At 41.0% G+C, this 27089-nt stretch overlaps 1 protein-coding gene across 3 annotated transcripts in view; it reads right to left on the reverse strand.

The window, feature by feature from the left end:
* The window catches only part of myripb (myosin VIIA and Rab interacting protein b), a 100727-nt gene that overhangs the window by 21626 nt on the left and 52012 nt on the right, over window positions 1–27089 (reverse strand). For all 3 annotated transcript variants that reach the window (XM_068709796.1, XM_068709794.1, XM_068709795.1), the window contains exon 4: window positions 6950–7086. In XM_068709796.1, coding sequence (XP_068565897.1) covers window positions 6950–7086 — 137 coding nt within the window. The remainder of the gene's footprint in view (window positions 1–6949; window positions 7087–27089) is intronic.

Raw genomic sequence — 27089 nt, forward strand, 5'->3', positions numbered from 1 at the left:
AAGCTGACGAGTGTGCATAGTTGTCAGTTCCACACAAACAGAGTTGCAGTTGCATTTTTGACAACAATGTGGTCTGCACCCTGTATTTTTCAACAGCAGTAGCTGTGGGCTCCTGTTTAACATTCTGCATTCCAATCCCTATAGACAGAGCACTGTACTCCGAGTCGCCAAGCTTTCTGCTCATGGATCACAGGCAACAGAAATGCTTTACGCCTGTTAATGTGTGTGAAGTACTTCAGCCATATTACAGTACGGTTATCTTTTAAAGGCACTGTAGGAAACCTTGAATTAGTACAAATCTATTGAGGTGAATCAAGAAGTCCATGTGTTTGTTTACATCATTCTGCTTCGCTATTTAGACAGAAGAGAACAGTAGTAGAACCAAGGTCACAGACTCAAGACCAGCCACATCTAACCTACTGCACTTCAATGTAAAAGTTGAGGCCGTTTTTGGCAAAGTAACCACTCATTTGTACAGAAATGGATCAGCAGCATAGCACACAACGCTCACTCTTGTGGAATTCAACTAGAATTCTCAAATCCTCACTTCCTATTCTACATTCTTTATTTAACCTCAGTTATGAAACAATACTAGTTTTCATTTTAGTTTTCATGGAAACATTTGTGTTTCTTTAGCTTACAGCAGTAAGATAAAATTACTCTATCGGGCTTTAATATTTGTCCTGACTTCCCTACTAAGATAAATTGCTTTTATTTTGAAAATAATAGAACCAACCCTAGTATCCTGTTAACATTCAGTGAGATATGGGGGCTTTTTTGGTAAAACAAAAACAACAAGCCACATGCTGAGTTACCTGCAGATACAGTTGCTCTATGGCTTTTTATCTTTGAAAAAACAGCCCTGTCCTTAGTTCAAAACTAGGTCCATCCCTGACAAAATGCTTCCAGCATTCACACCCTATTAACACTGAACAATGATCCCACTTGCAAGGTTGCAGCATCTGTTAACAGTTTATGTTTGTTTATTCTGCAATTTTTGGGCTTGATTTTCCAACAAAACAGCTTATGAATGTAAAGCTTTTCAGCAGCTCAAATGGAAGCCCACATGTCAGACTTTGATTCTAGCTTATAAATGCAGCATAATAGTGACGGTCAGAAAAAACTGTATGACGTAGAAAAACTCATGAATCAACTGATCCATAACGACAATCGGACCACCTAAGTGTTAGCCAAACTCACTTGTAGTGGGAATACAACATCTTAACATAGAAACTGATGCAGTCCATGTGTTGATCTCTAGTAATTCCTCTATCGACAGATTTTCTACACATCCTTTAATTTACTGCAGCTCTGGTGAGGCATGTGTAGTCATCCAGACACAGAAACACGCATGTGCAATAATCAAACCTGCAGAGCATAAAAACATCGGCACACCCAAAGCACATAGATGAAGAGAGAAAAAAACTGCACTGGTGAAAGAGCACATTTTAGATTTTTATAATAAAAATCTAATTGTACAATAAAAACAATGTTTTGAAACGTGTCTTGCTAGGTTATTAATTGCATAACTGCATTCTCTGATGCTTTCAGGTGGGGTTGAGTCTCTATCCCACAAACACAAGGACATCATCTCTTCCTTTGTTATCCTACTGAAAAGACGGCGGCAGCCACAGAAAGCTTCAAAAGACTGCACTACAGCTCTTTCTTTCAAGACCCAAAGCTCTCTCTCTCTCTCTCTCTCTCTCTCTCTCTCTCTCTCTCTCTCTCTCTCTCTCTCTCTCTCTCTCTCTCTCTCTCTCTCTCTCTCTCTCTCTCTCTCTCTCTCTCTCTCTCTCTCTCTCTCTCTCTCCTCTCTCTCTCTCTCTCTCTACCACAGAAAGCAGCATGTTTGAAGGTGATAATATGTTTGGACATTTCTCAAGGTACCGTCATCTCACTGGATAGGTGGGAAGCCTTTCACAATCATTTCGAGGTAAGTGACAGCAAAAGGCAGGAGAAAAGTGGGACAACAGTAATCCTCCGTTTGAAATGAATGAGATTTAAGTGTCAAGAAATTAATTTAAAAAGTCATGATTCCTGCTTTTGACCACCTTCTTTTGACCACCTACTGCAGGGACAGTGGAGCACTTTCTCCAACTGACTGATCCAGCTCAGCTGTCACAAGGACAGATACAGGAGAACATTCCTGCCTCTGTAATAAGACTTTATAATAAATCCCCTCTGGCCAAATCATCCACAAAACTATAACACCGCTACACTGTTGTTTATTTGCTGTTGGCTCGTCTTTTACTGTTTAGTTTGTTAATGTAATACTATACTATTTCATTCAGTGAGGCTTGTAGCACAGGGCAGTAAAACTGCCTGTGCCAAAGCACACTGTAAATAATCCATCGAGCTTAATAATAATCTTATCCCAAAACGTGCAGCCTGATCGGGAATGGTGTGCAATGACTTTTTTCAGAAATTCGCCCAGCGGTTTTCCCGAAAATCCCAAAAAATGGAGCAAAATTTCCCCATTGACTTGAATGGGGTTTCGTCATGAAGAGAGCTAAAAAAAAACACTTAACTTTGGACTCATATTGACCAGCCATACATTAACGTAGAAAAATGATTCAAAGTTTAAAATGTAGACAAAATGATGGACGTTATTGAGCCAAATGGACATTTTGATAGCTTACACAGTTTTCATGAAGTCACCGATTAAGTTTCAGGAAAGTTTTGGGTCCGTTTCAGATTTTATAATGGGTGTGTATTGCACAGAATGTTCAGCTCTAGAGTGAGGGCATAACTGTCAGAGTGGAGCAGAGCAGGAACATATTCTGTGATTTTTCCAAACAAATTACTCCCATTCCCACAATCTTTACTCTTTATACACCATTTTTGGCCAAAAAGCTTGGAAATGTTGTGCTGGTCGCAGCCAAGTGTCTATGGAATCCAACAGACTTACACATTTGGCTCAAAGAGCCGCAGAGCGACATGAACTCCAACCAACTGCTCCATTAGACTCCATGTTAAATCAGACCACTAAATTCTTTGAAAGGGTGGGGCTGGGAAGTAGAAACCACACTGTAAAAATTTCCTGCGGAATTTTCTACTTATGTTTCTAGTTATTTTCTAAATATGCTTAATTGCTTAAGCATATTTGTTGCTGCCGTAACGAACAAATTTCCACTTGTGCAATGAATAAAGTATCTATCTATATCTTTTGATGCTTCATAATGGGATCATTGCATTGCATTCAATGGCCCATTTTATGATGCTATACCATAAAACCAGACTGCAGAGGTAAAGACGGACAAACAAAACATACACTTTGATTTGAAGGAAGATATGAAAATAACTGAGTCGTTAAAAAGATTAAAAGTATTAGCTGGTGTGCCTATACCAATTTATCAAGGTGGAAACAAACACAATACCTCTCGGATCATTTTAAGAGAGACGCACTGCCACGGTAAAGCAAAGGAGTATAATACACGAGTCAAAAGAGTATAATGCAGTGTAACATCTCATTTCTAATTTTCAGTTTGTTGACACGTAGCATTTTGTGCACCAAAGGCTAAGAGTGTTTAGTGCTTCAGTGTTTCATTAATGTATGATGAGTAAACACAACCTTTTAATTTCATGCTGTACTGGCGTCAAGGCATTTATTACTAATTTGATAGGTACTTGGATCAGTGCTTGGCATCTGCCGATCCACTTAATGAGGTACTTTAATCAGTTAAAAAAAAAAAAAAAATGTATTTCAGCTGCTCAAGCAAACATACGTAATAGATGGATGATTCCATTCAAATCTTTTCTTCTCTGATGGGTTATTTGTTCCTCTTTACAGGACCGTATGTGGTCACTGACACTCTCACTTTCTCCCGTGTGTGTGCGTGTGTGTGTGTGTGTGTGTGTGTGTGTGTGTGTGTGTGTGTGTGTGTGTGTATATACAGTATATATATATATATATGTAAACACCCAGAGGACAGTTTGGTATTTGTAACAGGTCACATAGGAGTATTACTCCCTTCCACCAGAGATGATGGACAGGAAAGTACGAATCCTTCCCTCCTTGTTGTCTTCCTGTTGGTATGAAGGTCAAACACTCTCTCCGGGGACATGATAGATGTAAAACAGTCACATCTCTCTCACCGACTGTCATCTCAGCTGCCATTTCACACTCGAACATAACTGATTTCACAAGCATTGGCCCCTTGGTGATGATAAAAGAAATCAGCTTTACTAGCACATGAATAGAGGGAGCCTATATATTTCACATATGGTTGGCGGTTTATGAGAATGTTTTACGCTCCTGCAGCTGTTTTTCTATATGCATTAAGAGAGAGGGCCTGTAATAAGGCTCTGTCAGAGTGGCTACATAATAAAAGCTCCAAAGTAAACCAAGCCAGATGCTGCAACATCAGTGTGTTAATGAGCAACATCTTTATCTAATTGATTTTTCTTTCCAATCTAGCGCTGATTTACTTGCTGAAGTAAAATCTCATTATATTCTGCTCAATTGAAAGCACAGACGTCCTGATAGATCATGATAATCTCTTGCTGTTATAAGCTTGTTCTAATACTTGACATATCCAATTATTTTCTACAAAAGAGGTTTTAAAAGGCATTTTCTTTCAAATAAATCAAAACCCAATCATATTTTTGACAGGTCTAGCCATGACTTTGTTTTGACGTTTTCACAATTCCTTTTAATTCAATCTGATATATTGCAGGGAGGGGGTGGTAGTAGGATGAAGAAAAACAAGACATTCCTATGTAAACACACACAAGAATACACAAAACAGGAAAAAATATTATACCATAACTCGGGGGAAGATCTTTGCCAGACAATAAATCTTAACGTTTCTCCTATACAAGCCGACAATATCTGCTTTCACGTTCAGATACACACAAGCAACACACACACACACACACACACACACACACACACACACACACACACACACACACACACACACATATCACAAGATATCCATAATCATATGGCAAGTCAGCTAGCCAGTTAGTGGGAGCAGTGTTGCGAGTATTTGAGAATTGGAAACGGTTTAATCTGTTGGGCTCATGTGAGCTGGGAGACCAGCAGCCGAGGCGCTTAATCCTTCCTCCTCCACCCCAGATGATGTAAGAGAGGAGAGGAGAGGAGAAAGTAGAGAGCTAGTAAGAGGGGGATGGATGATTAGGGGGAGTAAAGTAGGGAAATAAATGAAACAAAATGCAGGTTTAAAAGGAGAATAATATACAACAGTAGAAGCTATGATCACAGCAAAAATCATAATTGTCCTGGGAAAGCTTAGAGTCAAATTCTGTCATGTTAGTAAAATGGAGTAAATTCACTGTAAAATGTCAAATGTCAATGTAAATGTAAATTTAGCCATTACTGTATTTTATGCCTTTAGTTTTGGCTTTCTTACACTGCAGACTATAACGCATACAGTTTAGCTACAAAAACAACTAAAGTATTAAATCCACTTCAATGGTTATCTCTACTCTTATTTGTGCAGTTTCCGTGCTTTTATCACATGAATATTTTATTCTTTCCTGTATTGTCTTATCTTTTAATGTCTTCAATTGTATTAGTGTTTTCATTGTGTTTAGGTGTAATGTCGTTTTTATGCTGCCTCGCTGAAAAGTTAATAATTAATTCTTACAGACAATACAGATGTGAACTGAACAAACATATGTTATTAGGCTAAATACTTGTAAGCTTCTTTCTGACCAGCATATTTTTAGATTTCCAGTGAGCCAAATCTAGCTATTTTATCCCGTAAAGACATGACAGATTTCACAATGGCTAGACGAGCGGTCTGCAAAAAGAAAAATGTAATAGTGACGGATTTTGCCAACTAGTTATACTGTAGCTGTAATCTCTACTGTGTGGGTTGCAAAGTTTCAGACGTAATTATAGAATAATATACAACAATGATAAAACTGTTTTTTTTGTCCATATCACTTACAAACTCACTTTATACATAACAGACAAAATTAACTTCAGTTGTGGTCATGGTGTATTCCTAAACATCCCCTCATCTCAACCTCAACCAGTTCTGCCTCAAGTCCGACCTGATTTGTCCCCTCTGTGCTCCCTTCATCCATTTAATCCCATGTACCAGGCTTTGAAATAATGCCTTGTAGTCAGCAACAGAGGCAGACCGATCATGTTGCAGTCGGGTCAAAACAATGTTATCTGGAGCGCGGGAGGCTGGATAAAAGCTGCCCTGCTGCCGTCCTGCACAGGAACAATTCACTGAGGAGGCTAAAGCGACCTGAGCCCCCGCAGGGCTTAACTGGCAGGACGGGTCCGCAGGGCAGCTCACCCGTAGTCTGTCACCATCATCACCATCATCATCATCATCATCATCATCATCATCATCATCATCACTGACACACTCGCACACAAACACCGACACTGCCTTACTCACACACAGACAATTCAAGACTACATGAGTGTTTTCTAAATTTAACTGCCGCATGGAAGACAGTGGTTTCCTCAAATAAATGTAACCACATTGCGATCAAATAAATGAAAAGGGTAAAGAGAGGTGAAAACACCTCTAGCCCACTCTAAACATAACCCAGATGTGTGTGTATGTGACTGTGTTTGACCGTGAGAAAATCTTTGTTCCTACATGCCAGTGAGAAAGTAATTAATTAATCAGTCAGAGTGTCAAAATGTGTGAAACATAGTGAGTGATCATTTATCAAAGCAAACTAATGAGCAATCAAGTGTGCTCGTCTGTGTTTACTCCGACCAGAACCTTGCATCTCAAATGAAGTTGCTCGAGGAAGTTATATTACGTCTCTGGCCAAACTGGCGTTTAACACAAAGTGACACAACACTGCACCGAGACAGAAGGCCGCTCTGCAATCAAAAGGATGCGGACGATAATGATTAAAAAAATAGAAGAAAAAAAAAAAACAGTTAAGGATGGCAATAGATAAAGATCATGCATGGCTGATTAAAAAGTATGCGAGAGGATGAAGTTACCTGGGAGATCAGAGAGCGCTCCTCTCTCTATAATGTGCTTTCTATACAGAGTCTTCAAAACCTTGGCGCTGCCGAACCTCTTGAAGCGACTCTTCACGTTGTTATAATACCATTCAAGCGACTGTGTCCTTAAAATCCTGCAGACCAGAAAGAAAGGAGGATGGGAGGAGGGAAGAAAGAAAACATGATATTAAGTCAAAAAGAACAGATGGCAAAGACACTGGCAGGAATCCGATTTTATTATAATAACACCAGGATTAAAACTTTGACTTCAAGCCAAGACTTCCATTAAAATCTGCTTAAATTGGGTGTCTTTAATTATTAAAGTGTAGATAACCAGACCTTTAAGACTTTTTCAATGATTATATTAAAAGAGAGAAGGATTTTGTAAGAATAAAAGTACATTTATAATGAGTCAGGCAGGACTGTGGTTTTGTGTCATTGTGAATTTTAAAACCAGGTTTGTGTTTGCTGTCAGAGTGTCATATTTAAAGCTCTGCTCTTTAATTTAAAGCAAATAATTGGCTTTTTAGGACGATTCAGTGGCGCCTCTCCCTCTCTCTGTGGAGGCTGTATTAAAGATGTGAAAAGTATTTGTTTACAGTCATTTTATGCAGCATCCAAGCTGTGTGTCGTAATGAGTATGACAGCAGTTAATGCAAAGGTTTTCAGATGTGATGCCACAACATTTTCCAGGCTTTTCCTCATTTCATGGGGCACGGCCGCTTGGCGCTCAAATGCCAACCAGTCAGACCTTGGGACAGAGCAGATGATTACATAAGCAGTAATTCTAAACGGAGAGGGTTATGAAAAGCCCTCAGAAAAGCGCTCCCTTTGCGCCAGCGTTGCGTCGGATTGCATGAATCTCGGCCAACTTTGTGTTTAATCACGCGGTCCCTCCAGCTCTCCTTTTGATTTTTCACACCAGTGTCTCAAACACAATAGTGAGGCTAAACAAACACACCGACAGCTTCACTGTGCAAGGAGTCAAAAACCACACGAATACACACACAATGTATTTACACACTATTCATTCCAATGTACACAATCAAGTCTTGTTTCTTTTTGTTGAAAGATGCTATACAAATAAACCCAACAGTCTTTTTACATGGTCAGATGCTGTATTCATGAGAGCAACTATTAAGAGGTAGGAGTGTGTTATCTAAATGTGTATCCTTTGTCTATTTATGGAAAATTTGTGCATGAAATAAAGTATCCAAATACTGAAAGCCTCTGAGTGTATTCATTAACAGAATCCCTCTGAGTTACTGACTTTTCTACATTTTTGTATTATGTTTTTGTATTTAACTACTTGGATATACCCAGGTAAATATGACATTTTGTATTGTCTTCACATGGGTACAGCATTTGAAGAAGACCATGTTTGGTCGAAACATTCGCAATAACACCGTTAAAAGATAAGGCTGATGTTGTATTCTCTTATAGTCAACCAATCCCATGGAAAAACTAAAATCAATAATCTTACAAACAAGTGATGCCAAAGCCTGATATAGTTTATTATTCTGTGCCTAGACGCCTTAACATTAAAAACATCTGTTAGCTTCACCCGGGTGACAGGTTCCTTCATTACGATGAACACAGGCACTGTAGTTTACTTTGAGTTAATCCCACATGCATGTTGATGCTTGTGTTCTATGAAAAGACAGTCTGTTGAAGGAGAGGGTGAAAATAGCCATGCTAATAAAGGGATCCTGAGTGCCCCTGAGGCTGCATGGGCTGCCACATCATTCCACCCCCCTCCTTCGTTCCCTCTCCTCCTCTTTCTCAGTGGATTTATTATCCTCTGCCTCCATCAGTTGGGCTGCTCAATGGGCCTCAGCTTCTTAATTTCATGCCACGGGTCAACCCTGTCTAGTCACTCTAATGGTGGCTGCCGAGCTCCAGTGAAGAGGTCTGACTCTTTATCTCCCTCTGGGCCCGAGGAAGAAGGCACAGAAATGAATCTGGAAGAGCAACGCAGCGTCCAAGTGGCATACGAGGCAGAAATACAAATAGATTCCACCTGTACTCTGAAATGAGCTAGAGTAACAAGGATCGATCTTTGAACTGCAAAGGTATATTCAAGGACACAGGAGGGCTTCAAGTATACTGTGGAGATATTTTCATCTGAGAGGGATTTTAGTTCACTTCAAATGAAGCTGTATTTGTGAGTAGCATGCAAGGTCAAACTTGACTGTTTGAACACCCCTTTGTAGGGGTGAACAGTCGTTTTCTAAAAATTCTTTGTAATGTTTTTAACACTGTGTCCTTGAATTAGTTCAGAGGTAGACAGAAGCAGGCTATTCGTTTCTAGCCAGAGACTGTGGATTTTGTCAGCTAAAAGGACAACTAAGTATAACTGGAGTTGTCCAGGATTGTCCAAGTTTCAAGCTGGGTATCCCAAGTCCAGACAAATATTCGTTCATTGATCGGTTTTTCATTTTCTGTCCCATTCATTATTACCTAACCCAATATAAAAAACATAAACAATTCACCACATGTCTGAATTCAACACTTATGTGTCTGTATGTGTATCAATCAATCAATCAATCAATCAATCAATCAATCAATCAATCAATCAATCTGTCATTGTCAAGGCTGTTGCTATAACACTTTGCGACAGAACCTGTCAGTATGCTAGCGGCTAGCTGTCATGACGAAGAGAAAGCTGCAGGAGGCTTACTTCTTCCTTCGTAAAATACCCCACAATCAAAATGCTGCATTCTGCTCACACTGCAAGAGGACATTTTCGGTTGCGCACGATAAAGATGGCGATATAAAAGAAGAAATTAAGATGACCTAAGAGCAATATACAAGAGCTGGCAGAGAATGTGTCAGCCATTAAGCCGGTAGCCAGCTCTTGTGCATGCTGACAAATACTTTGTTTCGTTTTAAAAGGTAGTAGATAATCAATGAATATATGACACCAATGCAATCCTTGTGTTTTGTGCAGCAGTATAAAATGTCCCAGGAAATGTTTATTTCAGCATATTTCATTAAAATGCATGCTTTAAATGTTGTTGCACAGAGGTTCAATACTCTCATTTCTGTGCTTGCAACTCCCTTTTGGCACACAAACAGACGATAAGTAAATGCAAATGTCAGCTCAGGCATCTGCTCCCTTCTGTGCCAGCTACACAAACTTGTTGAAATTAGCCAAGCCTTCCCTTTCAGAGAAAAAGGAGAGGGATTTAGGACAGTGGGAGAGGCGTCTCGATGAATGAAGCATGACATTGCTTCCCTAGAGTGATCTGATCTAAAAAAGATAGAAAGAAGGGAGGAGAGTGTAGTGGATAAGCAAAGGCTTTCAAGCAAGAGCTGCACTGCTGTGTGAGCTTCTGCAACACACATTTCATAATGAGGCTGGGAGATTCCCTGATGCTCGGCTGCTGCATGAATAAGTAAGAGGGATTCCTGTTGATGGTCTCCTGACACTGGGTTTATCCTTCCTCCATCATCACTTTGCCTTAGCTTGACTGCTAAAACCAACGCCTCCTACTCATCCTCTCCTCTTCTCTCCAGTCCTTTTGCCCTCTATACTTCAGAAGATCAATTTGCACATTTAATAGAGGTCTAAATAAAATATATAGAAGAAATTGTGTAGAAGTGCAATAAAAAGTATCTGGCTTTGCTGAGTTTCCACCTCCCCTGGCAAAGGAAACCATTAGCATAATTGACTTTCTGAGCCTGCTAATGAATTGGTTCAGCTTCTGTTGAGGCTGCTGTAGAGAGGGGAGCTAAGGGAGAAGAAAGACGAGTGGGGTTGACTTTAACAGAACATCAATAGATTCTTCTGAAGACTTGCAGAGTGACTGTTATTTTTTTGTTAATAGAAGAAAACAAGACAACAAATTAGATTGTTCTCAGCTCTAGGGTTAGATCAAAGCGTCTGATGTTTGGGAAGTAAGAGCCCTCGAGTTGTGGGGTCTTAATGTGTGGAAAGCTGAAGGAGTTAGGATATACAGCCTTGCTTTCTTTATATGAACTCTCATTGTTTACCATGAATACAACTTTTCTGCACACATGAAAAATCTATTTTGAGACAATCAGTTTACAAGAATAATAATAAAAAAAAAAAAAATCAATCAGTAGGAGTGAATTGGAAATTCTTATTTGCAAAATAACAAAAATGTAGGTTTGGTGAATCATTATTAAGGAGACTGTATACATATCACCTACAACCGTCACCACCAATGGGATGGCAAGATGCCCCAATTTTTCCATACCTTTTGCAATATTCACTGCTTTCATCCATCTAAACACAATCATCAAGGGTATACAAACATCCATACTTTACAAATACCTGAAGGAATATACACAACACATTCTCACTCCTAACTCTTCATATACCGAACGAATGGTCGGTGGTCCTAAGCTACAAGCTAGGACGCTCTAGGTACCCCTCTTGCATTAGTTTTGCACTTGGCTCTTTACATGCATATATAGTGTCTTTTCCAAATGAACCTCCGTCTTCACAGGAAGTTGAGGGAAAGAGCATGGTTGACGTTAACTTGACCGCCTAACGACTCACGTCACTATCCAGTGACTAACGACTTACTGCACTAGCTAGTGACAAACGAGTCACATGACTAACAACTCACATTACTAGCGACACTAATGACTCACATGCAAAAATGTCAACGTTTACTTTTGGTTTAGCTGGGGCCACGAAATTTGTCTCCTGGACGAAAATCCTGTGTTTGTGATTGTTTTGCACATTCAGTACAGTGCAGAGATTCTCTCTGAGCTATGCTGTCGGTGTTGCTCCACTGCAGCACTAAAAACACTAAAAGCAGTCCTTTGAAATATATTCAATACTGGCAGAACAGGACAGAGGACAAGGTCGTGGGTCAACTGCTAAAAAGCCCATGAGATTTTCAGCAAACCCGGGGACAGCAGTTCTAACCTGTCGGCATGATTTAAAACAGCATCAGGTTAGCAACAGGCAGGAAAATAACTCTCTCACAGCAGTGGGGCTGTACATAACCTTTCTAGGAAGCAGCTGGAATGCTGATCACCTGCATGCACCTCTGTGATTGACATTCAGATGGGCAGAAAGGGGAATATTAAAAAGAGCTCATCCTGCATACTAAGCTGGATAGAGATGTTATTGTGTCTCTCTTCACTTACTCTCTACCTTCTCGTCTTGTGCGTTTTAACACCGGCAAAAGTTGCATGTAGCTCATTTAGAAGATCAATTAAAATGAGACAAGACTTTTTGTTTTGAGAGAGGGTGTGTGCTCTTACAGTGAATGCCCATAGAAGCAGGCTCTATAGAAAACACTGTCTGTTTCTATTTTCTATTTTTCCATTTCAACCCAGTGGTTGGCAAACTCTCTGATGATGCACAGCAGAGGGCCATTAAATGAACAGACCCGCCGTATGACTGGACACACATTTGTAAGCCACACAGCAGTTTAAATTTGCACAATTTTGATTGTGTTTCTGGTACACCGCAGCATTTGACCTGGACAGCTACTGCAGGTTGTCGGCAGGGTATTCTGCTTCACTTACCTGTGTCTTTAAAAAGTCTAAATTTAGGTGCAGCACAGCTGCAGGCAACGGTCAGGCAATTTACTCTGCCATTCCTTTCTGTTACAGCTCTTCTTTCAAGACCAAAAGCTGTCAACTTCTCTCGCCCTCTCTCTCCGTCTTCTCTCCTGTGTCTCTCCTCCTCTGTATCAGACAGCTTTTTCTTCAGACCTTCGCCATACAGGGTGTTACAGATGAATGTGTCGGCATGTGGGGGAGCCCGTGGCACAGTATGGGAGATGAGTTACGTCGGGACAAAGTGATCTCAGACAGAGCATGAGTAGAGGGACCAAAATTAATTACAAACTGGTCACACTATGTACGACGTCAGTATGTCACCACATATACACAGCCAATACTGATTCTCAATCGGTTACTCAATTAAAAGTGACAGCTAAATAATCACATTTTCTCCATTAGAGACATCTCATATTCTCTTTGTGGAAGAGGCAGAAAGTTTAGTGATTTGATTTATGAAATGGTATGAGTCTTATAGAAATGCGTCAACACCATATCCTCTTTTAGGTTATTAACCTAACATCAGATACTTGTTATACTTGCACCAGTGTGTCCTAACAACTAAATATCCCACTTTATCCACTGTAGATCAGAAGATGAATGTAATAACAGTAGTTAAAGTGTACCTTTATCACTGTAGTGTAATACAATAGCCCATTATCATCTTACTCCGCAGCAGCATTTTGCGAAGCATTTGGTCCTATCATGTCCAAAGTAAGTCTTTGAGAGTCAGATAACTTAAATCCAAGAATGCTACTTAGTACAAATAGTGAGCATCCTATATAATGTTTACTGCATGGAATAGAATAGAATTAAAGACATGCATACAGTAGTATAATCCAGCATTTGAGTGGTTGGACCATAATTTGGCTCCAATAAGAGCTGGCCAGATGTCACATTATTTGTTGTTGTTCAGCTGCACATGTGGGACATTTTGCATGGAGGTCTGTTCAAAATGATATCAGATATAGGTCACTTTGAAACACTCCACAGAGTCCAAATCATACTCCAATGAAATGACAGAGCTGCAACCAGCAGGTTTTTCGCAAACTGCAGTGTATTTACATATACTTCCGTGTAGATGTATACAGAGCATATGGGAAAGTGAGATAATCTGCTCTCAGCCTCCTGCTTCTGCCCAGCCAGAGCACCACATGGGATTTTAAGGGGAGCACGCAGAGAGGCACAGCTCTGCAGCAGCCCAGCAATGTGGAAAATCTAGCGACAGAATAGACTGCGGTTGTGCTTTCCACCACTCAAGTCTTTCTCCAGCTGGCTATTCTGTGCGGATAATGAAAACTGCAGCTCCCTGCAGCCTTTATCTGAGCAATTATGTGGAGCCAAAATCATGAAGAGCCAATATGAAAAGGGGCCGAAAGAGGCAAATGTCTGTAAACAAAATTAATTTCTTAAATGTCTTGTGAGAACTACAAAGCTCATGATGGTTATTTAAATCTCAATGAAGAGGCATCACTGGCTTTTTGTAGGTTTCTTTTTTAGGTCACTGTAGGAGTGGGAATACAGACTTTATCCTCTTAACACCTCGTACAGGAAATAAAAATAGGCTGAAATAACAGGATTTTAGAGATTACACAAATATGCAAGAAAGCTTTTTTTTTTTAAAGATTATTAATATTTTTCTATTGCACCACAGACAGGGTGGTAGGGGTTCTTTAACGTGGTCTAGTTGTTATTGAGATTGCACAGTATTCTGAGGATCAGTCATCCTAACTGGCAATGTATCAATCAACAGAACATCTGCAGAACACAGAGCATATCTGTGTTCTAGAGATATGCTCTTCTACAAGTAACCGACCACAAGTCTTTGTGCAGTAAGCTAAGCTGGATACTAATGTCAGCTATAGATGTACACTATCAAATGAGAGCGTGGAATTGGGTTATGTAATTAACGGGATTCAAACCCCAGACATTGTACACAAGTCACTTTGAGAAAAAGGAAGAAAAAATACGGGATATTGGAGGAATTTCATCCTGGCGCTGCCAGTGCTGAAGTGTCAGTATTAACAGCCTGTTAGGGAGAAGAGGAAACCAGCCTGACAACACCTGACTACATATACGGCTATCACCTGTTAGAGACTGAGCAGAGGAGCAATGGAGGGGAGACAGGGGCCAGAGGAGGACAGGGAAAGGGATATACAGACAAAGAAGAAAAGAATGACACAATGAGCATGGTAAGAAAAAAAGGTCATCGCTTTGATTGCATCTTGGAGGCATATGGGGGCATTTGTTCTATGGGATCTATTTTAAGATATCTCTTCTCAAGGCAGAGCCACAGTCTATAATCCATGTGAATCAATCTTTAGTGGAAAAATGGGGGAAGCAGGTAGGCCATCTTTGGCCTACCTGAACTGTTTGAGCGAATGTGTGTTTGTGTGTGTGTGTGTGTGTGTGTGTGTGTGTGTGTGTGTGTGTGTGTGTGTGTGTGTGTGTGTCTGATAAGCCAGGACACCATAAAAAAAAGTTTTTTTTTTCTCATAGAAGAAGATCATAGTGTATGGGAAGGGTTTCGCAGAAGGTTTACAGAAGCTCCCAACATCAAGGTTTGACATTTGGCAGACGCCTGTCTAAAGCAGTGAACTATACTTTGAATGGAAATGTAAAAGATCCATTGACTTCCTGTTTGCATGATGGTAAACAGCTTTCTATGAAGTGCCTGAACAAGGATGAAAACACTCCAGATCAGAACAGGTTTCAGGTTGTGTTTATGCGGCTTTAAAAGACATTTACCATTAATGCATTTGTTTCATTTATAACATAAGCGGAGCTTCATCGTTCTATAGACCAGAGGCTGAAGAGTTGAAGAGATATCAGATTAAAATTGATAGTATGTAATGCTATTTTAAATGCATAGTATTGCCTGTCGGAGACTAAATCACTGCAGGGCTTTGTGTCTGAAACTCAAACACAAATAAGGAATGAAGACTCACAGGCAGAAGATTCAGATCACTAACACCATGTAGGGCTCTATCTTACAAGGACATTTCATGAATATAATATTAATGGCATTCACAGGAAATCTCAGTTTTTCTCTGACAAAGATTAAGACATATGAAAAGCTCCAACAAACCTGTTACATTTAAGTGTGTGTTTGTGTCTGTAAGTATTTTCCTATTGAATTTATTCCTGTGTTTCTGTAACCTAAGGCCACATTCTCCACTCTCTTGAGTGCATTTCTTTACAGGCAAGGCAGCCAAAAAACAGGCCAATAAAGTTAACCAGTTCACTGCACTCCCACCAATTAGGAAACCAATGAATGACCCGCTTCCCGAACAAGCCTCTGGCTGCCCTCATCCTGGGAGCAGTTCCCATCACGTTAGTCACACAACACCAACCAAGAAACAGAAATCGCCGGCAACAGAAGACTCTTCTCACAACGTCTTTGTCTTCTTTCTTGTTCCCAGTCTCACTGCATGTCTTCTGTCTGACATTCTCTCTGTCTCACTCTCTCTCTCTCCCATTTCCCTGCAAATTAGTGTTTACGATGCAAATATGTTGTGTTTACAAATACATATGCATGGCGAGCATATGCGATTTCTTTTTGAGTAAGTGGAGAAAAACAACAGCTGGAAAAAACACAATTTTCTCTCATGCATATTCTAAGAATATAAAGTATTTGAATCAAATCAAAAGTAAGTGAAACTACAATTGTGCAATTGAAGGATTGCCCTTCATCTCCTGACGGATGGGATTCTGCTACACCCTCAGATCCTGAATCAGAGCCTGATCCTCTTTTGCCATTTCAGCTGAAACTTTTTCTCTGCCTCAAGTTGCTGCTAATGGGCATCTTTTTGTTACTTCAAATGCTCGCTCAGCTCCAGTCTCAAGTTCCTTTCTTTCTGGAGCACCGGTGGTGACTCTACCAGTCTCCCAATGAAACTTGTTTTTTTTGGTCTCTGTCTCCAGCCTGGTAGAGACCTCACCAACTTTCTCCTCCTGGCAGGCAATATGCTGCTCTGAGACCCTGGAGGGGAGCCTTCAACACCTCCACCTGGGTGCCGAGAGCCTTGTTTTCCATGTAACCTTCCTCCAGCTGCTTCGCTCGCTTGTTGGAGCCACAGGCTGGCAGATTGAAGGTCATGGTTCAGTTATAGTTTGTCTCTCACTAGCCGTGCTGTCTGTCTTCTACGTTCTGAGTTCTCTCTCTAGCAAAGTGGTTTGTCACCCATCTGAAATGTCTGAGGTGAAATTGTTGTGGCCTTTACAGTTGCTGCTACCTGCTGGTGTCAAAGAGTGGAAGTGTTTCATTGATCAGAGTTACAGGTCTTCAGTTATTCCCTGAACAGTGGTCAAAAAGCTTTATTCACATTGTTCTGTCTTCACCCTGTCCTTGACGGTGGTTTTTAAAGTAAAACGGAAAGCTTGAAAACTGCAACAATGCCTTTGTCCTTTTTTGTACCAACGCTACCCTTTTAATTGGCTGCATTCACATGTTGGGAAGCCAGTGAGGGATAATGTCTTTGTCGCTACATTAGTATTTTACGTGTCATCCCCTGGTCCAGTCACACTCGCGTCTTTAGTTGAAGCTCATGCAGTAAAGGAATTAAAGTTTCTTGTTTCAGAGCTGGATCGAGCTGAGTCGCAGGTCAAAGCTCTCCATTATTCAACATGAAACAGTGTTGTGTTGATGCCTATTGGGTTTCACAATGAGGGGGTAATTATTCTTATGGCGTGTCATCATCTTGTTGTGTAAAATACACTAGACTAGGAAGCTGCATCACTCTCAGATTGTTTACAGTTTAATATCGCTCTGCTCAATATCAACACCATCTGACCTTTGACATCACGTCGTTTTTGGGGCGGTTTTGTTGGGCTGAAGGCAATCGTGAGCGTACCTTGAGCCTGACACACACAGACACTGGTACAGAGCAAACAACGCTCTCCCGACTCAGTCTGGCAGACAGGGCGTGGGAGACGGATGACGATGAATCATTGATGCTCGGCACACAGATCACAAACAAAACACACAAGCGCACCCACATACACACACACACATTTACCTTATTTTTCTTACTCATCTGTCCTTTCCCATTTACAGCGTGGTGTTTTTCTCTGTGCCATCCCTGATTTTGTGGTGACAGAGACAGATGGAGGGATTGGGAAGGGAATGGCTCAGCAACAGAAGAGGATAAATCTCCCTCTGCCTTTTACTTTGGTCTGAAATGACATTAATAGCTACTTTTGGCCTTTGTTTGTCCGGCTTGGACTTTTGCAAACATGCCTTTTTGCACTAATTCGTCACTTCTTTCACATTTCTCAGTCTTTATATCCCATCACAACCTCATATCTATCTTATAATATTTGGAGAGAGAGTTCACAGCAGCAAAGAGTCTCTTAAAACAGTAGAATGTTGCATATTACCAAGTAAATGTTGATATTCAAGAGAAAAATGTGACACTTTTAAAAGGTCAGCGACAGTGTGTTTTTGAAATGCTTCTGTTGAATGGGTTTCTATGACAGTGTTATAAATCAAAATATTTAAAGGGCTGGCGCCTTGATGTAAATGATGCATGTCAGGCTGTAACAGTGTGGTCATGCACAGATGGCTACCGTATAATCAGGCTAGAGATCATATGAAAACTGTATATTGGAAAAGGGCGATGGTGTGAAGTCGGAGCGAGGATAACAGATTGCATGAGAAGATGGACGCCATATAGACGAAATACAGCGCCATTCATCAACCGACCACCCCTGTGACAGTCAACTCCACCCCGCATGACTTGACAGTACGGATCACAATGCCACCACAGTGTGAGAGGACACAGTTTTGGCCTTGAAGCTATTTCACCATGTGGTTGGATTAACATGCTATCATTCTTTAATCTACGGTACATTTTATCCAGCCTTTTAATTACCCATGTAAGCCTCATTAGAATAAAAACATCCCTCAACTGTAACAGAGGAGCCTGAAGCAAAAACATCACAGGCGAAAAAGCAGAGTTTTAAACACTATTAAATATCACATTTCTGGATAGTAATGAGAGCTGAGTGCAAAGATCACAGTGGGTCATATGTTGAGTGGAATGCATGATTCAGTGATTAAACTCATTTTGGTGTCCAGAGTATAACACACTGCTGTTTTAGCTTCTGCATTGCTGCTGTTCTTAGTCGATCATTCAGAAGAACCCTTGCCCTCTCCCTTTAATGTCAGTATGCACACACAGGCGTGCATCGCAATCCAGGCCAGGGCAGAGGACTGCTGCATTATTAATGCAGTCACACTGAGTAATTGAAGCCATGAAGCGGGGGAGATGGAGGTTGGGGCGTATAGACAACGTCTCTCCCTGCCTCTCAGTGGAAATTGTGTTGATCATTATCAGTGACCTCTGAGTGTGATCAGTGCATACATCAAGGTGATACTCTCCGTCTGAGGGCAAAGTCAATACCGACACAGATTAGGGAGGCCACTGTATGGACAGACTTGCAGCTATACTGAAAATATAAAACTCTGTAGGGACATTGAATGCATAGCATCGCTGGCTTCATCTGTATAAGCAATGCGCTGTTGTTGTCTGTTGACATCGGTGACTTTTACATAAATGTTGATTACAGCTTCATTCAGACCATTACAGAAAAAGCCATAATATTTACGTGATATTTGGCACCTGATGCACGAGAAGAAGCAGTGAAAGTGACACATAAAGGAAAAGGAGTGTTTTCTGTTGTCTCGCAGGCTACATAACTGATGGATAATTAAACTTAATTAATGACCATCATCAGCACGAGGGTCACTTGCCCTCCATTTTCTCATCAATTACATCATTTATTCTATAATTCTGCTGCCTATGTTCACCAGTGCACAAGGACAGAATAACTAAATCACAGACTAATCTGGTAAGAGGAAAATGTCCTCAACAACTTAAAATGGGCTCAGTCACAGGTTTTTTTTCTGGTTTAATTGCTCTTTGTGCATCACAGATGACGCTGAAGTGATAAATCACTGCTCTTCCCATGGAATGCATTTAATCTCTCGCTGTGCATATTTAACCGTGTGCTGCTGACGACTTTATGTTAACATGACGACACTCAGTTCAGACTAATGTTGCGTTGTTGAACGTGTAGTTGAAATGTTACTAGGTCTGACCCAGTCGGGTTGCAGTCATGACTTTGACATAAAAATTGACCCAGGCACTTATTCGTACTTGAGACACGCTTGTTAAGTTGCCATCACATATACAAAATGAGGTGCATGTCTGAAAAGGACTTAAGACCCTCCTGAGGATACTGAGCTGTGTGAAATCATGCTCAGCTGGATATGGTAGTTATATTCTGTCACTACTGTGTTTATATTCATGGGAGATTTTAGGTTCCCTGTGGAGAACAGCCCCATAGTCCTAACAGGACTATGGGGCTGTTTCTTTTAGAGTGGATATCTGTTTTGTTTATCTCAAGCATGCACACGAATGACACAGTAAACACTATTCCAATGATCAGTTATCAGCTAGTTAACATACATAGATGTAAACAATACTTGATTTAATATTCTTTAAAAATAAATTGGCTTTGCAAATATTTGATAAGGAAAGAAATGCCCTCACACGTTTGTTACACCTCAAGGGTAGACAATGTGTTTTAGTGAGTAACACTCAATGTAAATATAACTTTTGGTTGTTTAGGAGAAAACTACCCAGGGAACCTTTAAACAAATTATAAAATAGAAGAATCAAACTCACTGGGAAAGTTAAGTTTTCTGCTTGGTTCATGTTTATTTATGTGGCAGATTGTTCCGTGACTGTGACTGCTGCACTCACATAAATGTATAAAATGTCAATGTAAGTGCTGGAAAGGACTGTAAGGATAGGCATACTAAAGCGGCAACCCACAGGGAGAAATGTAAATGCTGGATGCTGTCAAATCAATCTTAAAGGAGGAAACCTGAGTTGCACAGCAACACAAAGGACATAAATATGGACAGCAATGAGACAAACTACTGAACTGCACTTGACTTAGAAATCAGACTGCTGCCCTAAAGCCTCAATACCATTCCACTTTATAAATCTACAGCAAATGCAGGATGAGGGCGAACTGCTCTGCGCGTGTTGTGCCATGTGGAGGTGGTGAGGAAAGGGATTAGCGTGCACGATGATGAGCTTTCCAAAATACGTGTTTAGCCTGCACTCAGACTCATTTCTTGCTTCTCTCTCTTGTTTGTCCCTTTGTGTTTTCGTCCGTCTTTGTGCTTCTGTTTCCCCGAGTCTGTTGATGTTTAAATATGCTTTTTGCAGCTGTTACTTTGTCCTACATGTTGTGTTACATCCGTGCGTGTCTGAGAGAGAGTGTGTGCATGTGTGTGTTTTTTTTTGCTAGCAGACAGCCGAGGTGTGTGCGTTTATCTGCCTGCAGGTATTTGAGGCAGTGACACCTGGTGGAATCCGTTGCGTCAGTACGTTGCCTCGGCAGGTAGGCAGGCAATCTGATATTTACCATCGGTGCATCAACAGCAGACTTGTAGTGAGATATCAAACACACTCACTCACGCCGACTGGGAAAAAGTGTTTGCTGCAACCAATTTGCCTAAGATGTGTATGTTTCACAAAGCGTTGAAGTAAACAGAAACAGAGTGTGGAGATGTGTGCCCTGCGGCTGTTTGGTGGCGTGAAAAATTATCTCAGCTGAAGACGAGAGAGAGAGAGACAGAGACAGAGAGAGAGAGAGAGAGAGAGAGAGAGAGAGAGAGAGAGAGAGAGAGAGAGAGAGAGAGAGAGAGAGAGAGAGAAATGGTAAGAGTGAGGGGCCGAAAGATATATAGAGAGACCTTCATTCAAAATGCATGAATCTGCTACAGAACCTGCATGGCCTCCACAGCTCACCGATGCAGGTGAGAGCAAACACACTTGACAAAAATGCCTCTTACACTCGCACACAAATCAATAGTTAGTGTACACGAAGACCATCAGAGCATCATATCAAGAAAATATTCCCAATACACAGAAGACGCATCTTGTGTCCACAAAAATGACCACAAGACCAGATAGACGTACAGTGGTGCATAGCTTTGTTTTTTATCTGGGCTGCGTATGCTCTCTTGAGCTGTCCTGCGGAGTGTACACACAGTGCCTCACTTTGTGTGTGTGTGTGTGTGTGTGTGTGTGTGTGTGTGTGTGTGTGTGTGTGTGTGTGTGTGTGTGTGTGTGTGTGTGTGTGTGTCAGCTGGAAATGTGTGTTTCTGCTTGCAGCTTTGATATCTCTCCCATTGGCAGCCCTGGTATGAACGGATGCTTTGATCCCATTTGAATCAAACAGCATCACCCGAGTTCCTGGGCTGCTGCTCTGAACAAATAGCCCAAAAGAAAGAAACGGAGAGAGAGAGAGAGAGAGAGAGAGAGAGAGAGAGAGAGAGAGAGAGAGAGAGATCTCCATTGTTTTACAGTTGTTTTGGTTGCTCTGGGCCACTCTGTGTTGCAACAGTATAGCAGCTACCTGCTGCATTATTTCCTGTGGTATTTCAACTGCCAGCAGCTTAATAACACTGAACAGTAAGGTATTCCTTCTTTAGTGCACAGAATCTTTAAAAAAGTAAGTCAAAGTAGGAAACCCAGAATTCGTTTTCTGCAGCTGAAACAGGTCCACAGCAAAGATGGTGGTTATTGTAAAACATTTTTTGGGTGTTACGCTTGATTAGACTGGTGTGAAATGCATCCCCCCTGCTCTGTCTTGACTGTACATATCATGACAAGCCAATAGACAATTCTCCAATTATAGCAAATATTCAACTTCCTTTATTATTTATCTGTTTACTCCACCAAACAGAAGGTTCTATGATACATTTATGAATATACTGAATCATTTAAATTAACCACAGCAAATGCCCGAAAGCCCGATTATTGAAATATAGCAGAACTAAGGCATGAAAATATGTTTCCTGACTGCACTCTCAGAGCTGGCCACAGGGGCAAGCAGACAAACATACAAGGAGCCGGTCTGCAACAACCATCTAGTCCCAGAAGCCCAGGAGGTACAGACCTACTAGCATCAGATGATTTTAAACAAATGAGATCAAACACCACTCCTTGAAAATCATGACTAAACAAGGTGAGCGGAGTGCAGTCAGCTCACCGGCTAAGCCTCATTTAAAGTGCTGAAGAATGGGAGAGGAGGTGCAATGAGACAGAGGCCCGGAGCGATGCACACCCATTGATATGCAGAGCAATAAGGGTGTGTACATACACACCATCTGAAGTCCCTTTAGAACTCGTACAGTACAGGGAAATTGGGATATCGACATTAGCATATTCTGCTAATTGTTATTCATTGACACAAGCCCTATTTTCCAGTACATTAAGTCCACACAGTCCTTGTGTGTGAGACTTGTGTGCTTCAAAGGCTACACTTACTTAATTGATTCAACTGTATATATAACTATATCGAAACTATTGTTAAACACATTGTAAAACACATTTTTTTCAGCCTTTATATTATGAAAACAACTGTGACATTTACTAATTTTCCATCTCTTATGAATTGTCTTCGCCTTCTCTCACATACATTTCAAATATTTTTTCTGGTCCATATTTACTTAAAGATGCCTCTCTTTAATTAAATGATATACAGCCAAAATTGGTTTTAATTTACTTTTTAAAATCTTTTTTAAAGTCTATAATTATTCTGGTAGCGAGCTCTAGCCTCCAGAAATACTGACCTGGTAGTCCACATGACTGAATTTGAGTACTGTGACTGCCTCAGGTCCCATCATCACTCTTGACCTGCTGGTGAGCTATGAGTAATGGCCAATCAAACATGCTCCAAATGCACCTTCGATCCTTGACTTCACCACAAGGTGCTATGATTATGAGTATTTGTAGTGCTGCAGTTTTGAGAAATAAAAACTATTATTATAATTATTATTAACAGCATGACTATACCAGGACATTGGAAAAAAAAACTAATATTCACTTTCATCAAAAAAGGCTCTTGGTTTGACAGGCGAGGAATGTGCAATGAGTATAAAAATCCTGCAGTGCAAATATCTCATCTCTTTTATGCTACAGAGCGTTCACTGTGGCAGGAGATCAGACAGTGTGATCTGCCTGAGGGAGGGATGACGATGCAAGATAGGGAGAAAAAGAGTGAGGGGTGAAGTTAGAGGAGGGGAAGAAAGATTACTATTCATCCAGCTCCTTGAAGAAGTTTCTATCATTTCATGCCAAATTCTTAGAAAGATGCAGGGGCAAAGAGGACAAAGAGCAATAGTTATCTAAAAGTTTAATGAAATTAAATTCTTAATCAGAAAGCAGAGATCCACTTCATCTGCCAATCACGCAGCTCACATCCTCTCCTTCCAGCTTATAACAGACCGTATGAAACAGGACTGGCTGCGCTGTGGGGCACCTCCCGAGCTGGAGATGTTTCTGATTTATCCCATCTGCAGAACCAGGAGGGGAGGATTCAAGTGGAATAGAGAGTGAATATAGGCATTAACATTTATATTTGAGTAAATCAGTGTGCAGTGGTTACTGAAACACAGGAGCTTTCCTTTGTAAAAATGTTTGCAGATGGATTAAAAGTCATGACCTCAGAAGACATAATTGAAACACCGACTTAACTTCTTTACCAGCAGCAATGCGCCAGAGCTGCGCCAACCAGTAGCTGCAAATAGGAGGGTTTGAACCTTCTTGGAGAACATATGTGGCTTGATTTAACAGTAAAGCTGAACTGACTATATGAACTATATTTATTCTGCAGCTATTGTGCCCGTTTATCCATTTTTCAAATGAGGAGAAAACCATTTTTGGACATATTTGAGTTTTTAAGTTTCAGGCCTGTGGGAGGGCGATTCCCACAGCAGCGGTTGACTGACACGTGAGGATCAGCATTGTTCGGAGACTTTTTCTTTTTACTTTTTAGCACATACTGCAGCTTTTCTGACATTACTAAATAGTATCATAGCATGGGTGAAGTGAAGCCAAAGCATCTTAATCAGCCCCTGGTGACTGGCTGCAGTATAGGTCGTAAATTTGGCTACCATATATTTTTTTTCCAAAATAAAGATCCATGGTGGACACCAGAAGGGATAGGACGTAACCGTTCTATTTCACTCAGTCTGTCAGTACGCTAGTACGTTAGCTGTCATGCCAAAGAGAAAGTCTGTCTTAACCAAAGAGCTCCAGGATCTTTACTCCTTCGTAAAGTAGCCAACATCATTATATTTCTGTAAGTTGTAAACAATATAATTAGTGCAAAGAAATACATATTAAATGGATGAATATGAACAGCATATGCAATGTACATATATCTCAAATTACTAAAGATAATGTCAGTTGAAACCAAAAATTGCCCTTGGAAAACCCTATGTAGTGAGATGTTATCATGGCAGAAAAATAAATAAAACTTAAACTTTGCGCAAATAAGTACAGTGAAAAACACCAAAAATATACTACGGATTTCTTAGCAAAACATAACTTACCACGCGGAAAGGAATCAGGCTCAAAGCAAAACGAGATTTTGACCCTGAATGCAACACACAAAGGACAGACACACAGCTATAAAGCTGCATTTGGTGGTAAGCCTCTTCAAGCTGTAACGTGGGAGTGTTATTGTGCATTACCTGCGTCTTGCTCCACTCTGTGATAAACAGTTTTCTGTCTCCAATCCCACTAACCCACAATAAAAACAACAAGCCGCTTTAGCTCCTGTTCTGATCCACTAGCCAACTTACTGCATAAACCGATTTAAGAATCATGAGATTTCAAATCACCTGCAGCTTGAGCACAGTGAGACACAAATGACCCCGTTCACGTGGAGTTTCCTCCACATCACAGGAACTACAGACTGTGCTGTGCCGCCTCACTGTAACTGGCTTCACAACTGGACATGGAGTGGTGCTCAGATCAGAGGTGTAGCTGATTCAGTCTCTCACACACACACACACACACACACACACACACACACACACACACACACACACACACACACACACACACACACACACACACACACACACACACACACGGCCTGGGAGCTGGAGGCCGACCAGTGAAGTAAGGCAGACTGTAGTGTCTCAGAGCAATATATGCAAAATAACACACAACGGTGTTCATTCGACTGACAGTAATTAACACACCCACAAGAGGGAACATTCAAGGTTCCTTGTGTGTGTGTGTGTGTGTGTGTGTGTGTGTGTGTGTGTGTGTGTGTGTGTGTGTGTGTGTGTGTGTGTGTTTGTTTATCTCTGTGCATGTGTGTGTACTTGCGGGTTTACCTGGATAGCAGTGATTTATCACCTGCTACAGAACCTCACCCCCGACAGAGAAAAATGCTTTCATGGAACACAAGGGGTCCCACAATGGGGAGCAGTTGCAAAACAAGAATCCAGAGTCACACACACTCATACAGCACACACAGATACACACAAACACAGATAGGTATTGCACACGTACTGAGATTGCTTCAAGGCTGAAAAACTCAGCCGTAATTAGTTTTAAAAGGAAACTCTTGCACAAATTGCATTTAAAATTCAAGCGCGGTTTCTGATTTAGGCTATGTTTCAATTAATGAGAGCAAGGTGCTTAAATAGATCTTAGTCAAAGCTAAGGCGGGACCACCAGGAGGTGTTTGAATCTAAATTACCAGTGTGTGCAAGTTGCAAGATTCTCCCATGTGTTTCACTGCTGTCGAGCCCAACTGGGTATATAAAGCGCAAATCACCATCAAGAGTTACGATCGACTTGGTGGCTCCTGTGTCAGCTGGGTTGGACACAAGACAAGGAGGGAGAGAAGAGGACGAGATGGAAGGAGAGAGGGTGATAAGTGGCTCTCCTTCCTGTGCCTTCAGCTCATAGTTGGTTCAGCTGCACTCTATCTTCAAACTGTTTCAGTTGATGGAAAGCTTCCTGGGCATCAAGTGTGGTAATGTTCAGGCTCCCACGATTTTGTCAATTTTCTGTACCGATTGGGATAAAATAGTTCTTTAAAAATTCCGAGAACGTTTGCATGTGGGGAAGCTGTGACTGCAGCATGAAACATGGCTGCACACATAAACCTTCCTTGCCATTCATGTTGTCGTGTGTGATTTAAAAGCTCCGCACTGCAAATTGATAGCGCCACAGTGTGACGAAGGAGAGGGGAGACTTCCAATTCTTCATCTGCTGAGGCTTGCAGCTCGCCGTATTGACTATTTAATAGAAAGGAAACAACAATCAGTCCTGCAATCCATTGTTCATCCATCTGCTTAAGAACAGACAAAAACAGAGTAAACAAGCAGCGAGACACAAACAGACATGGGCATGTAAATGCCTTATTAAAGCAGAGACGTCGTGGCGGTGTGCACACATTTCATCTGCAGCCCGGTGCTTTGGGGCACACCCTCCCTGTCAAAGACTAGTCTTGCTCACCCGCACTGATAAAAATACCCCCGCAAGGAGGACAGAAAAAGATCACACTGTGACTCTGCCTCTCCTAGCCGCAGGTGCTTGTCTGACAGCAACAAGAGAGTTCATGGAGTTGAGAGAGCTGGTGTCTTTACAAACACATTGATTGCCATTGTTGCAGGAGCATTTTGAGATGTTAAAATACGTATTCATATGCATGTATATACGTAAATAAAAACAAGGGGAAAGGTCCTAATGTGGAGGCA

Source organism: Cebidichthys violaceus, unplaced genomic scaffold (assembly GCF_023349555.1).
Source record: "Cebidichthys violaceus isolate CVI_PGR_0920_01 unplaced genomic scaffold, fCebVio1.0.p SCAF_15, whole genome shotgun sequence".
NCBI lineage: Eukaryota > Metazoa > Chordata > Actinopteri > Perciformes > Stichaeidae > Cebidichthys > Cebidichthys violaceus.